This window comes from Canis lupus, chromosome 3 (genome assembly GCF_048164855.1).
Source record: "Canis lupus baileyi chromosome 3, mCanLup2.hap1, whole genome shotgun sequence".
Classification (NCBI taxonomy): Eukaryota; Metazoa; Chordata; class Mammalia; order Carnivora; family Canidae; genus Canis; species Canis lupus.
This window is the reverse complement of record NC_132840.1, coordinates 13,733,117-13,747,857: the sequence shown is the minus strand read 5'-3', so window position 1 is coordinate 13,747,857 and position 14,741 is coordinate 13,733,117. Positions and strand designations below refer to the sequence as shown.

At 42.3% G+C, this 14,741-nt stretch overlaps 1 protein-coding gene and 1 non-coding gene across 22 annotated transcripts in view; both read left to right on the top strand.

Moving 5' to 3' along the window:
• The window catches only part of ADAT1 (adenosine deaminase tRNA specific 1), a 44,650-nt gene that overhangs the window by 23,103 nt on the left and 6,806 nt on the right, over positions 1-14,741 (top strand). For 12 of the 21 annotated variants that reach the window (XR_012027002.1, XR_012026999.1, XM_072818743.1 and 9 more), the window contains one exon: positions 9,015-9,200. The exons of 1 other annotated variant lie outside the window; for it this stretch is intronic. Coding sequence is in view for 16 of the 20 variants with exons in the window: in XM_072818743.1 (XP_072674844.1) it covers positions 9,015-9,200 (186 nt within the window). In the remaining 4 variants the exon portion in view is untranslated. Of the gene's footprint in view, positions 1-3; positions 2,049-7,552; positions 8,356-8,986; positions 9,201-14,741 lie in introns of those variants that run through there. 8 more of the 21 variants (XM_072818754.1, XM_072818656.1, XM_072818630.1 and 5 more) reach the window with 6 other exon arrangements.
• LOC140631358 (U6 spliceosomal RNA) lies at positions 13,149-13,255 on the top strand. The gene has a single exon (XR_012028984.1). It is a non-coding gene; the product is annotated as a U6 spliceosomal RNA (small nuclear RNA).

Here is a 14,741-nt window from a genome sequence, read left to right as displayed (position 1 = left end):
TAGGGTACAGAAGCTTGAGACGTACCACGAGTACAAGGAGGCCGCATCTGCTTATCAGGAAGCCTGGAGTGTGCTCCGGAAGCAGGCCTTTGGATCCTGGATCAGAAACCCTTCAGATTATCACCAGTTTAAATAAGAAGGGCAGACTACAGAAAGCTTACTGTAGCAGAGTAGTTTCTAGCATCCAGACTGGACTGTTTATTCCTTTGTGCCAGACAAGCCTTAGCCTTTCTTGTGGCTGAGTCAGGAAAATCAAAGTCTGCCATCTACCAGAGCAGCATATCTCTTCTTTGTAACGCCGACAGGATTCTGGAGCACGGAACAATCCATACTTGACTGAAATCCCTCTCTGCTAAAATGGCAGCTCGCTGATGACCTTGGCATCTGTCCTAAGTTGTATGTTACTGCTTCTCTAAAATATGGAATAAGAATTTGGAATATGATGCTTTAAAAGTACTCTGCAGTGGCTCCATTTTGCATGTTCCTACGTTGATTTGGCAAGTATTTATTGGGCTGAGATGTTCAAATCTCTGCAAGTTTTAGAGCTTCCTTTCACATTGTGGACAGGTTTATATATCCATCCGTTCTTCCTCGGGAGAGCCACCCTTTCCGGCTCTATCCATGGGACTTGGTTGAAGCAAACCTTGCTCTGTGGCTGTGGGTCTGTGAGCCAGCCCTGTAGAGTCCCAGAACTACTGCGAGAGCCAGCAAGGAAGATTCTCTCTCCTCTCGCACCAGGAACTGTAAGGGCCACATAACCATAGGACTGCCTGTGGCTGCCTTTGCTGCCACACATTGAGAATGAAGGCAATAAAGAAGGAAACTGAAATCCACTCGTGTGACCTTGTTTGGATGCCAGTGCCCACCCTGGACTGCGTGTATGTGAGATAAATTTGTATTGTTGTTTTGGTCAAGCCTGTTTGAGTAGATTTTCTGTGGCTTTCAACTGAAAGAGTTCTGTGTAAAAGCCAGAAGTCTGTACAGCAAATCAGCAGACCTAGCAACCAGTCCTGTTTTAATCAACATCGAATGTCTAACTCTCAGCCTCTCCACACCTTAAATTATTGACGGAAAGAGTAGTTCTCCATGTTGGGATTATTCCAGGTTCTTCTCAAAGTTCTTCAGCATTTTTGTATAGCTTTTTTAAAAGAAGATTTTATTTTTTTAAATTTTTTATTTAAATTCAGTGTAGTTAGCATATACTGTATTATTCGTTTCAGAGGTAGAATTTAGCGATTCAGCAGTTGCATATAACACCCAATGCTCATTACATCACATGCTCTCCTTAATGCCCATCCCCCAATGCCCCTCCTTAAGATTTTTTTTTTAACGATTTTATTTATTTATTAGAGCAAGAGAGAGAGCAGGGGCAGAGGGAGAAGGAGAAGCAGAGTCCCTGCTGAGTGATTTCAGGCTTAAACCCAGTACCCTGAGACCATGACCTGAGCCAGAGGCAGACGCTTAACCACCTGAACCACTCAGGCGCCCTTAAAATTTTATTTTTAAGTACTCTGCACCCAGCATGCGGCTCAAACTTAACGACCCAAGATCAAGAGTCGCACGCTCCACTAACTAAGCCAGCCAGGCACCTCGTCATTTTTGTGTAGCTTTAAATGTTTTTTTTAATAACAGCTTTATTGGAATATAATTTACATTCCACAAAATTTAGCCACTTAAAGTATACAACTTAGTGGCTTTTAGTATATCCACAGAGCTGTACAACTTCACCACAATCAATTTTAGAACATTTTTTTGTTCTAAATATGGTGGGGAGGGGACACATCAACCCAGCATGGTACCCATTTGCAGCCACTCCCTCTTGTCCCTCAACCCCAGCCCTAGGGCAGCCGGTAGTCTACTTTCTCTCTCTAGAGATTTGTCTATTCTGAACATTTCACATAAACGGAATCATATAATATGTGGTTTTTTGTGACTGGCTTCTTTCACTGAATATAATGTTTTCAAGATTCATGATGTTATAGCGTGAATCAGTAGCACAAATCAGTACTATATTCCTTTCTATGAAATAAAAATAACATTCAGTTGTATGGATGTACCACATCTTCTTTATCTAGTCATCAGTTGATGGGCACTTGGGTGGTTTCCACTGTTTGGCTCTTGTGAATAGTGCCGTTATGAACATTCCTGTACCAGTTTGTGTGCGAACATATGTTCTTAATTTTTTTTTTTAATGACAGAAGTGATACATATTTGTCCTAACAAATTATCCTTGAATTTTTTTTTACATAAGAAGTCTTTTTAGGTGGGGATGCCCAGATGGCTCAGCAGTTGAGTGTCTGCCTTCAGCCCAGGGCGTGATCCTGGAGTCCTGGGATTGAGTCCCACATTGGGCTTCCTGCATGGAACCTGCTTCTCCCTCTGCCTGTGTCTCTGCCTCTCTCTCTCTTTCTCTGTGTCTCTCTCATGAATAAATAAAGTCTTTTTTTAAAAAGTCTTTTTAGGTAGCAGGAAAGAAAGGCAAAAGTATCACTCTCTGGAGGCCAGGCCTTCCCATATGCTGCTTTAATCAGGGAGATTCTTTGACCCCAAATTCTAGCAATTAGGGTAACAACTAGCAGGAGCTTTTTAGTCCACAGAAGATTATGCATCTCTCTCTCTCTCTCAAGAGATGCTATTTAAAGGGTAAAGATTTGTATGAGAATGTAAGGAGGTAATATCTTTTTATTCCAAATTTTATGGTAAATTCGTCAAATCAATACAAACAAACAAACAATGTAAAAACCACCCCTACATTTAGACTTCAAAGCAAAAACTGGGAAAACCCTGAAGGCTTCAGACAAAAGGCAATTTCAGGCTCTGTCTGTTTTCTCAAGACCTAAAAGTGGTGCTTAGACATCCAACTTCCTACATTTTACTTCAGTCTTTCATAAAACCCTTAAATCTCTTATAAAACCCTTATAATCTCACCTGTGCCTTAAAATTACATTTTAAAATACTGGCAGGTTCTTTCACACATTTTATTAGATCATGTGTTTTTACTTGTGTTTCTTAACCCATATTTAACCTATATTTGACTGATAACCATTTCTGATTTTTAAGTTCATTTTTTTTTCTAACCCTTTCTAACCCTTTTAAAACATGTAGAAAACTTTAAATGGACACAAAAAATAGAACAATGCAGCGGACCCCCACATACACATTCCCAGGACGTAACAGCCACCGGCCTTATGCTGCTGTTACCTAATCTATTCTCCCCTGCCCCTCTCCTGGGGCTTTCTTGGAACTTTCTTTTCTTTTCTTTAAAGATTTTATTTATTTATGTGAGATAGTGTATGTGAACAAGCAGGGCAGAGGGACAGAAGCAGAGTCCCCACTGAACAGGAAGCCCAACACGAGGCTCCATCCCAGGACCCTGGAATCATGACCTGAGCCAAAGGCAGATGCTTAACCAACTGAGCCACCCAGGAGCCCCCCTTCTTAGAGCTTTCTAAAGCCAACACTAACCATTGTATTTCATCCAATAAAATGAACAGGAGTTCCTTAATATCTAATATGTATTCTGTGTTTGCTTTTCCCCTGTTGTTTCAAAAATATCTTTTGGCTACTGATTGGTTCAAATTAGAACCCACCCAAAAAATTCCACACGATGCACGTAATTTATACGTCTTTGGTTTCACTAAATCTGTAACAGTTCACTTCCTTCTTAAGTTTGACAGATGGGTCATTTGTCCTGTGGAAAAGCTCACATGCTACGTCTGGCTACCTGTTCCCTCCCAGTGCTGTTTAACAGGTTCCTCTGTCCCCACATTTCCTTCAGATTTGCAGTTCCACATAGAGGCTTCATCAGATTCAGGTTCAGCTGATTTGACATGAACACTTCTTAGTTGATTCTGCATACTTCTTTTGCGTAATATGAAGAGGAACATCTGGTTGTCCCACTCAGTGAGCAGTGGATTTAGTGGCATCAGCCTTTCTATTCCATCATGAAGTTCCCTATTGTCCTTTCACCTAATGGTTTTAGCAGCTGTGTCAGAGATCCCCAAGACCACCCTCCGGTTTGATGGTTCACAGAATATACTCCCAGAATGCAGCAAAGCTGTTGTAATTACTGTTTATTTCAGTGAAAGGGTACAGACTAAAGTTGGCAAAGAGAAAAGGCATACAGGCTAAGTCCAGGAGAAAACAGGTTCAAGAGTCCACTTGTCCTCCTTGCATTAACCATGTGCTCCAGATGCTTTGACATCTGGGGCCTTGCTTACCCTGGAGAGACTGCCCGTAGGAGGCTAGCAAACTCCTAGGAATAGTTCAAACCACGCACTCCAGAGTCATGCCCCAGCCACCTACTGTATGGGGCTCTCGTGCTCTGGGCTACTCTCCACCTGCCCTCATCACCCCGAGACCAGGTACTGAAAACCAGGGACAGCCCTTGTACCTCAGAGACCACAGAAATGAGTCAAACTAGCCCATCCCAAGTGTGCCAACCCTTCTGTCCCATCCCTCCTCCTTTACAGTAACGCCTCCTGACCAACCTTGGTGCTTGCTTCTCCATAAGAAGGAAGGGCTCCTTCTGGCCTCCCAAGTCCTCTCCTACAAAAAACTCCCTGCCAGTGGACTTGCACACATTTGGTTCTCCCAGCAATGATGTGTGACAGTCCAGGCAGAGTGTTGCCTGCTTGAGCTGTGGGTGCTGCTGACATGCTGCATGCACAGGACATGCCCCCCATAACAAAGTATTGTCTGGCCCAAAATGTCAGTGGTGCTGAGGTTGAGAAACCCTAATCTAGTGTTTTCAAGTCACTTGAGGGGCACCTGGGTGGCTCAGTTGGTTAAGCATCTGCCTTTTGCTCAGGCCATGATCTTGGGGTCCTGGGATGGAGCCTTATGTCAGGCTCCCTGCTCAGCGGGAGCCTACTTCTTCCTCTCCCTCTCTGCAAGCACACACTCTCTCTCCAAATAAATAAAATCTTTTAAAATAAATAAATCACTTGAAATCGTTCCTCTTTGAGTTATCGCTCCAAATCTATACACAGTTAACTTTGTTTCATTTTGCTTTTCTTTTGGCGGGGGAGAAGGGAGAGTGCGGCTTTTCAAAAAATTATGTAAAATATTTATATGATTCCAAAATTAAAACTAGTAAAAAATAAGGGGAGCAAAACAAGCTACATTCACAGAGGTCTCCCATCCTCCTCCTCCCCTGTGTTTGTCCCTTGGCCCAGCACTGACTAACCATTTTTATTAGTTGTTAGTGGACATTTCATTTTCTTTTTGAAATGCTTTGTATTTTTGCCAGGATATCTTTTGGATAGATTCTTAGAAGTGGGATTTGCTGGGTCAATGGGTAAATGAACATACAGTTTTTCTTTATTGAAATCCATCTTCAAGTGTCTGTTTCTAAATACAGCGAGCACAAAAAATAAAAAGCAGGACAGCATTAGTACATTCCATTTCTATAAAAAAGAAGAGTGAGAACTTTCTGTGTTTTACTTGTATATGCCAAACTATCTCTGACTGGATGCAAGAAACCACTGATGCAGGGCCCACGGGGTGGGCAGGGGAATGCCTGGGGCCACGAGTGGGAGGGAGACTTTGCATTGAATCCCCCGTATATTTTGTTATTTTAAAATTTTGAACCATGCTAACATCGTGCCTATTTTAGAAATTTCAAAAATGGGGGACACCTGGGTGGCTCAGTGGTTGAGCATCTGCTTTCTGCTGAGAGCATGATCCCAGGGTCCCAGGATTGAGCCCCACATTGGGCTCCCTGCGGGGGGCCTGCTTTTCCCTCTACCTATGTCTCTGCCTTTCTCTGTGTCTCTCGTGAATAAATAAAATTTTTTTTTTAATTTTCAAAAATGGAAAAACATCTCTGTATTTCAAAACTGTCAAAACCCCAGAAAATACTCAGAAGTGACATTGTATAGGGAAGAGGGACTCCCCGACATATTTTAGGCAGCTCTGCTTATAATTCCACAGAATCGTCTAGCAAAACATCTTCTGAAATTTGGCTCTTGATGGACATCTACACTTCCAGCCTTGTTTTTGTTCATTCACAAGTGAATTCTAACATTACATCTATGCGTGCATAATTTTTGTCTTTTTAAATGAATTTTGAATTTTTTCAAAAATCTTGAATTTTTAAATGTGGCTTGATTTAAATCATTGTGTGTATATATATTCCATGCAGTCATTCCTGCCTGAGAGCATGGGCTAGATGCCGTGTTTCATGGAGTTTGCCAGTGCCAAACATTAGCTCACTGTCTAGGGAAACGAAGCTACTATGGAGAAAATGACCCGCCCTGGCTGCCAGCACTCTGCTTGGAAGAGAAGCAGGCCTTGTCTCACTTGGTCATGTCTGTGGCTGGTGGAAAGCTGCCTCCACCTGGACCTTGGCAGAATGTGTTGGCTTTGAGACGGGCTTCTGAGCGAGCTTCAGCCAGAATTTTCCAGTTTCTAAAACCCAGTTCCTTTGCAAGCTAGTTAAGTGGCTTAGGACAACGCTACATTTTCAATTACCACTGTCCTCTTGTGATGCTGTGTGGGGAGGCCAGATGAGCTGGGGAGAGGAGGCCCAGCACAGCAGGAAGGTTATGGAACTAGGCAACGGCTTCTTAGTAGAAAGATGGAGCATATGTGCTCGCTTGCAGGGGCTCAGGCAGTTCTTCCCATAAATACAAAGGCAGCTATCTTGAAGGAGGGGTGAGACACAGAGCCAAGAAAGATGCTTTTGAAGAAAACTTTATTTCCCAGAAAGAAGCATTCTTTTTGTACCATGTGCTGGGGAATCATAGTTGGCCATCATATCTCATAAACGTGAATCCCTTTAAAGCCAAATGTGTCTGTACTGGGGTTAAGACTGACTTCTTGGAAGGCTATCTAGATGCATCCAGAACAAATTTAAGTAGTGCTTGCAGTCCAAAAAGGGGAGAAAAATTTGCAGAGACACACTTCAGGGCTGCAGGCAAAGTTACATGCGTTCAATTTTTTATTCTTAAAACTGAGGCCCCAAGGGCAGCCCTGGTGGCCCAGCAGTTTAGCTCCGCCTTCGGCCCGGGTGCCAGGGCGTGATCCTGGAGACCCGGGATCGAGTGCTGTGTTGGGCAACCTGCATGGAGCCTGCTTCTCCCTCTGCCTGTCTCTCTCTCTCTCTCTGTCATGAATAAAATAAAATCTTTAAAAAACAACAAAAAAGGCCCCAAAACTAATCCAGGGGGATAGAGATCAGAGTGGTTGTTGCCTGGTGGAGGACAGTGGGGGATGGGGATCAGGGTTTAGTGGAAAAAAGCCTAAAGGGACTTTTTAGAATTATGGAAATACTCTTGTTTTGATTGAAGTGTTGATTACATGGGTGTGAGCACTTGTCAAAATTTGTTAAGCTCTACACTGAAGACCTGTGCTTTTTATTGTAATTATACCTCAACTTAAAAATGCAAAAAACAAACCCCTAGACCTATTATTTGGTTTAATAGAATAAACTTCAATCAGGATATTCAAGTAATTATATTTTAGTACCAACTCTGCAACTGCTTCCTATGTGAATGTGGGGGAAATATTTTTCTGACTTCTAACCTCTCAACCTGTTCTACCAAATCAGGTCCCAGCAATTAGGATGCTCGGGTTTTCAACTATAAGGTAGGATTTTTCATAAAAGTTTTTTTTTTTTTAAGATTTTATTTATTCATGAGAGACACACACACAGAGGCAGAGACACAGGCAGAGGGAGAAGCAGGCTCCCTGCACGGAGCCGAGTCTGGGACTCAATCCCAGGACCCCAGGATCACGACCTGAGCCGAAGGCAGATGCTCAACCACTGAACCACCCAGGCGTCTCTCTCATAAAAGTTCTTAATTGGGTAAATGATGCAAAGAGAAATTTTCTCTAAGACACTGAGTCCATTGACACTTTGAAATACAGATGGCCTCAGTCACGTTGGTGGCAAGAAAGGGCTGGAAATAATTCTTGTCTTTGCCTGGTAACTTGGGTTCTGAATTTGGGTGTGGATTTTTTGGTCCCTTATACTAATGAGCCAGCAGGGGTAGGAACCAGCTTTTAGCACTAAGCGTGTTCAGCACTGAGTTTCAATTTCCAAATTCAGCAAAGTGTCTTAATAGGAAAAAGGCAAAGACAGAGCGTCACTCCACGTGGGGACCCAGGCTGCCAAATGTTGGTCTCAAGCACATGTTCCCTGAACTTGGGCTTGGCTCCAAGAAGAGAAGAGCTCACAATGGAAACAGTGATGGCTGTTTGCTCAGGCAGCCAGGAGAATGAAAAGTGCATTGAAACCCAGCAGTGTCTCCAGGGGGAGAGGTTCGGTGGGCCCCTTAGTGGTGAAACCAACCTGTCAACAGAGTGGGATTACAGAGCCCGTTCCCAGCATCTTCAGTTCAACAAGACCTTTCTGTGCAGCCCCAAGAAATCTCAGAGAAGTTGTACTTTGGCCACTGCAAGCTTTGCTCAACAATAGGTGTACTCTCAATCCAGTTCACCCCGTCTTGGTTAAATTAGATTCTGTTGAGAGAAAAGAGCTCTTCTTGCAGTATATTCCCTCATCCCCGTCAAGATTTCACCCAATTCCTTTTTTTATTGCTACTACTTATGGCCTATTTTGACTTCCAGTGAGTATACCTTTTTAGCTGTTTTTTTTTTTTTTAAGATTTTATTTATTCATAAGAGAGAGAGAGAGGGGCAGTGACACAGGCAGAGGGAGAAGCAGGCTCCATGCAGGGAGCCCGACGTGGGGACTCGATCCTGGGTCTCCAGGATCAGGCCCTGGGCCAGAGGCAGGCGCTCAACTGCTGAGCCACTCAGGCATCCCCAGCTGGTTCTTTTCTTTTCTTTTCTTTTTCCTTTTCTTTTCTTTTCTTTTCTTTTCTTCATATATATATATTTTTAGAGTAATCTCTAAGACCAACATGGGGCTTGAACTCGCAACCCCAATTTCAAGAGACCCATGTTCCCCCGACAGAGCCAGCCAGGTGCCCCTCAGCTGGTATTTTCATGCCTTACTTTTTGTTCTTCGTTTATCCAGTGCCATTATAAAACACCCTCTGTCCTAGCTCATCCGTAGCTGCCAGGGCGAGACAGCAGCTGGCAGTGGGAGAAACAAGGTTCCAGGGCCGTATAGTGGCAGCAGTCTCCGCCCACCCTGGATGCCAGGATCCACTTGCCTTTGCTGACATGGGCAGATCAGACCATCCAGCCCACCTCTTTGCCTCCCTTGTGAAAGAGGAAGGCCAACATGGGTGAGTATTTTGCTTGCTTACACTTTAGAGGAATTCTGTTCTAAAATAAAAGGGTGGTGCTTAAACTATGGTGTGGTGGTTGCAAACCCGAGTATTTCCAGGAGTAGGAAATTTAAAGAAAGTAGTCAGAGTGAACTGAGAAGTGTATTCCTTGTCCAGTGAAGAACCATTATTTTGTTCCAGCTGATTGTTGTCAGGTCTTAATAATTTTTTCAGAAGCCAGAAAGGTAGATTTTTACATCTGTGTCTCAGGGCCGCATAGAGACATGGGTCTTCAGTTCGAATCCTGGTCTAGCAGAACAAGGATCGATTCTGGCCGCAGGGCTGAGTCAGAACTATGGCTCCAGGATGTACTGGTTGTGTGATCATGGATAGGTCAGTACGTTCGCAGAGTGTCCGTGTCCTTGCCTCTGAAATGAGCCCCCTCCCCCACAGCAGCAGGGTCACAGGGACGAGAGGAGATAATGGATAACACGGATGTGAAGGGGGCTAGCTATGTGGCCACACAGGAAACACCAGCCTTGGTATTTCAGCTTCTAAGTGACTCTTCAGTTTGCTGATCCTGATTCCCAGAGCTTCTGCTAATCAACAGGAGAGACTGGCCTTAGCAGAAGCCTACTGGGCAAGGGTTTGCAGAGCCTCCTGCTGCATTCTTGGCACACAGCCTCTCTAGCTGCGAAGGGGGCGAGGAAGCAAAGCCGCTGATCACAGAGGTGTATATGGACACTCCCACCTAATTCTTGTGGCTTTGCCTCCCTGATGTCAACCACCAGGATTGGTTTTTTCCTCCCTAAAGAAATAAAGATGAAAAGGGGGACCAATTGCACTTTTTCAGTCTAATGAAGAGCAAGTCTTTTGAGATGAAGAAAAGTGATACTGCCCGGGCACCTAAGTGACTCAGTCGGTTAAGCATCTGACTCTTGATTTCAGCTCAGGTCATAATCTCAGGATCATGAGATCAGATCCTGCATCAGGCTCCACGCTGGGTGTGGAGCCTGCTTGAGATTCTCTCTCTCTCTCTCAAAAAAGAAAATTGATACAGCCTCCTTCAAATTCTCCTGGGAGATCCTCGAGCCACCTTTGGGACTGGTGCCATCTAGAGAGAATGTGGGTAGAATGAGAAAAAAAGGGGACAGTAGACTGAGCCCTGGAGGCCACAGAGAGCTCAGGAACAAGTGGAAAGCACAGGAAGGAGTGTGACCGAGAAGGCCAGAGGGAATAGACAGGAGCTTCGAGGCAGGGGCAGGTAATCTAGAGTAGAATATATTAAAGAGACAAGGAAGGTAGGAACTAAACTTTGTCCCCTCCTCCTCCCCCACTGAGGGACAGGTTATTTTTGGCCACCTCGGCAAGCACAGGGTCAGGGAAGTAGGAGCCAGCTTCTCCTGGGCTGAGGAGGGAAGAGGAAGTGAGAGATGAAGTGCCTGTGTGTGCTTTTCCTTGGGGGAGACCCAGTCTCTGTTCTCGCTGATGTAACTTAGAAACAAAAAGTTATGAAACATTTCAAACATGACAATAAAAAGAATTAACACCCACCACACAATTGGCAGTAAATGTCTTGCTGTAATTCCTTCATGTCTTTATTTTTTGGAAAAATAAAACAGGACTTGCTGTTTTTGAAATCCCACGTTTACCCGAACACACAGCCCACCTCCCTGATACAGTCCCCTCCCTCTGCTAGGTAACCACCATCCTCAATTGCATGGTGTATACTTTTATTACATAAGTTTGTATCCTTAAGGAATACATACAATTATTCTGCATGTTTTTACATTTTTATAAGACTTTAGTTTTTTAAGTAAATTACACCCAACATGGGGCTCGAACTCACGATCACGAGATCAAGAGTCCCACTCTCCACCAATTGAGCCAGCCAGGTGCCCCACATGTTTTTAAACTTTACAGAGATGATATATTTCTGCTGAATGTATTTCTGCATCTTGGTTTTTTTCTTCCTCAGCACCATTTTGGAGATTTATGTTGACCCATGTAGCTCTAGTGCTTTCATTCTAACTGCTGTATAGTATTCCTTTGTACAAATTTACCAAATCTTACCCTTCCATTCTCCCGCTGGTGAACATTTAGCTGGTTTCCATTTTTTTGTTCAGGCAAACAAGGCTGCAGTGATCATCTTTGGACATGTCTCTTGTACACGAGTGGGGATATTCCTAGATATACCTAGATGCAGAATTTGCTAGGTCATGGGTTATCTGCATTTTTAATTTACTGGCTATTGTTGAAATTGCTTTCCAATGTGATAGTAGCAGTTTATACTTACAGAAGCAGTTTATGAGAATTCCACATATTTCATATCTTCCCTACCCCCCCCCCTTTTTTTTAAGTAGCCTCCCTTCCCAGTGTGGAGCCCAATGCAGGGCTTGAACCCACAACCCTGAGATCAAGAGTCACACGTTCTTCTGACTGAAGCAGCCAGGTGCTCTGTGATCTGGTTTTTCTATATATATATCCAATTATAGAATGATTCGTTAACTAGCCCATCATTTTTCTTTTGATTTTCACGCCATCACTGTTGTATTTTAAACATTGGTCTGTTTCTGGGTTTCTGTTGTGTTTCCTGGTTTGTCTGTCTGTACACCATATGGTGCAGTCTTAATTACTTAACTACTGCTAAGATAAGTCTCCCAGCTTGTTTTTCTTAACACTTCCTGGTTATTCTTGGCCTTTTGCTCTTCTAGATGGATTTAGCATCAGTTGTCAGATTCCACAAGACAGAAAACAAAAAACTGGTTTGGATTTTTATTGGAATTGCATTATAAATTAATCTGGGGCAATATGCAGCTTTACAATATTGAATGTTCTCATCCTGGAATATGGTATATTAGTGTATCTCTCCTTTTATTTAGGTCCTCTTCCATTTCTTTGAATGTTTTGTCCTTTTCTCCATGAAGATCTTGCATATCAAATTTATTCCTATGCACTTACAGATTTTTGCTCCTTTTGAGAATGAGATCTTTTTTCATCCTCTAATTGCATACAGCTGGTATGTAGAAACAACATCCATATTTGTAACTCCCCCCGTATCCACAACCGTGCTGAACTTTCTTATTCTGAATTTTACAGATTCTCTTGGATTTTTCTGTGTAGACTATCACTATCTACATAAAAGAACAGTTTAATCCTCCTGTCTCATTTTTATGCCTCTCATTTACTTTTCCTCTCTTACTGTACCAGTTTTATGCCAGGACCCCGTTGAGTAGAAGCAAGGGTAGACATTTTTTTTTAACAGCTTTGAGAATATTGAGATATAGTTCACAAATCACAAAGCTCACCCTTCAGACCTTACAGTACCATTTATATTTGTTGCTTGGCTTTTCATTTTCCTACTGACTTGTCATGCTACCTCAGACATACGTTTTTTATACACCTCTCATTCTGGGTTCTGTTCCATTATTTGTATTTGTCTATTCCCAATATCAGCATCACTGTGCTTTATTTACCACAGCTTTAAATATTTGCTCTAGATTTTTTTTATGAATTCCCTTTATCAAGTTAAAGGAGTGCCCTTCTACTCTTAATTTGCTAAGAGGGTTTTTAAAAATTATGAATGGATCTTGAATTATTTTAGGTGTTTTTTTCTTCATCTATGAGGTAATTATATAGTTTTTCTCCCTTATTAGCTTGGTATATTTTACTAATAAACATAACGATGGACTAAATGACCCGTTGCTGAGCTAAGCTCTACCTGGTCATGATTGTTTTAGTTTACTACTAAATTTTATTTACTAGTATTTTATTCAGGATTTTTCTGTTGATTAATAATAATAATAATAAATAATCTGAAATTTTTCTCTCATAAAGTTTTGGCATTGACATTTTAGGTATCAAAATGAATTTGTAATTAACCTTTTTTCTAATCTCTTAAAGTTTAAGACAGGGTTAAGGATTCCTTACATAATGTGGTAAAATTCATCTTGCTAGTATCTTTTAGTGCTCGCTTCAGAAGCACATATACTAAAATTGGAACGATACAGAGAAGATTAGCATGGCTCCTGCACAAGGATGACACGCTAGTATCTTTTAAGGACCAGAGTTGGGGGAAACTAGATACTACTTTCTCTTTTTTTAACTTTTCAAACTTTCATTCAGATGCTACATTTTAAAGGCAAAATTGAGAAATCCATTTTTATTGGTATTACAAATTAGGCTGCTTTCCTCAGTCATTTGTTTTTATAGATAACAACTACTCCCTCCTCTGTTCCAAGAATACTTTCTAAAATATTGCTTTGTAATTATGTGTTTCTATGTAGTTCACCCCTAAGTGCCTGGAGGATGGGGTAATGTTGTATTTCTGTCTGTGCCTCAGCGTCCAGCAATGTGAAGCACATTGTAAATAGAAAAAAAAACAAACATCATGACATGATTTCACACTGCAACTCTTGTCTTTCCTCTTAAATCTCAAGCGCGGTGTCTCTCAGTGGTCACTTGGTAGCAGTATAGCTGTAAGAATTATACTACCTATCTCAGGAGTTCCTTTTGAAGATGAGTCGTGATAATATATATAAATCATCTGGTATCCGGCCAGTGTTACTTTTTTATTTTTTACTTAAAAAAAAATGTTTTAATCTCTCCGCCCAACATGGGGCTCAAACTCACAACTCCAAGATCAAGAGCCACGTGTTCGGGACACCTGAGTGGCTCAGTGGTTGAGTATCTGCCTTTGATTCAGGTTGTGATCCTGGGGTCCTGGGATCAAGTCCCACATTGGGTTCCCTGCAAGGAGCCTGCTTCTCCCATAGGCAGCTGTGTCTCTGCCTCTCTCTTTATCTGTCATGAATAAATAAATAAAATCTTAAAAAAAAAAAAAAAAGTCACGTGTTCTACCAACTGAACCAGCCAGGCACCCTTCTAAATTTTTTTTTTTTATTATTCTATTTATTTGAGAGAGTGAGCAAGAGCACACGAGCAGAGGGAGAAGCAAGGAGCTCATCTCGGGGCTCAATCCCAGAACCCTGATTTCATGCCCTGAGCTGAAGGCAGACACTTAACCAACTAAGCCCCTCAGGAACCTCTATAAATTATTTTTAAGAAAAAGAAAAACACAGCTCGTTTTGGTGGCCCTTGCTTTTTGGTTTTCTTCTTCCCTCTATTTTTGTTCAGTTACATTTGTGGATTTGTGGTTGTAAAAAAGAAACAGATCAAAATTCCTTTTGAAAGCTATCCCTCTCCCATTTCTCTATAATCCTGTTCTGTTCATAAGGTTAGGAGGGTTTTATCATTCCTTCCCACCAGTCCCTGTCTCAAGTGAGGCCACAGTCTTCCTGGAGACTTTTAACATTGCCCTAGGAAGAAATGCTCTTCCACTGGACTTGCCAAGCTGATGGGGCCATGTTGCCTTCGCAGGAAAGGAATCTGCCTGAGAATGAAGTCAAGACAGAGGGAAACAAAACCAGGAGCAAAGGGCTTTGATGGTATCATTCCATCTCTAGTTCAAGCATCCTTTTTAGAGCTTAAGCCAGTTTGAATTAGGTGGCTGTCACTGCAAACAAGATTTCCTTCAACACAGAAATTGTTCCTTCCCTC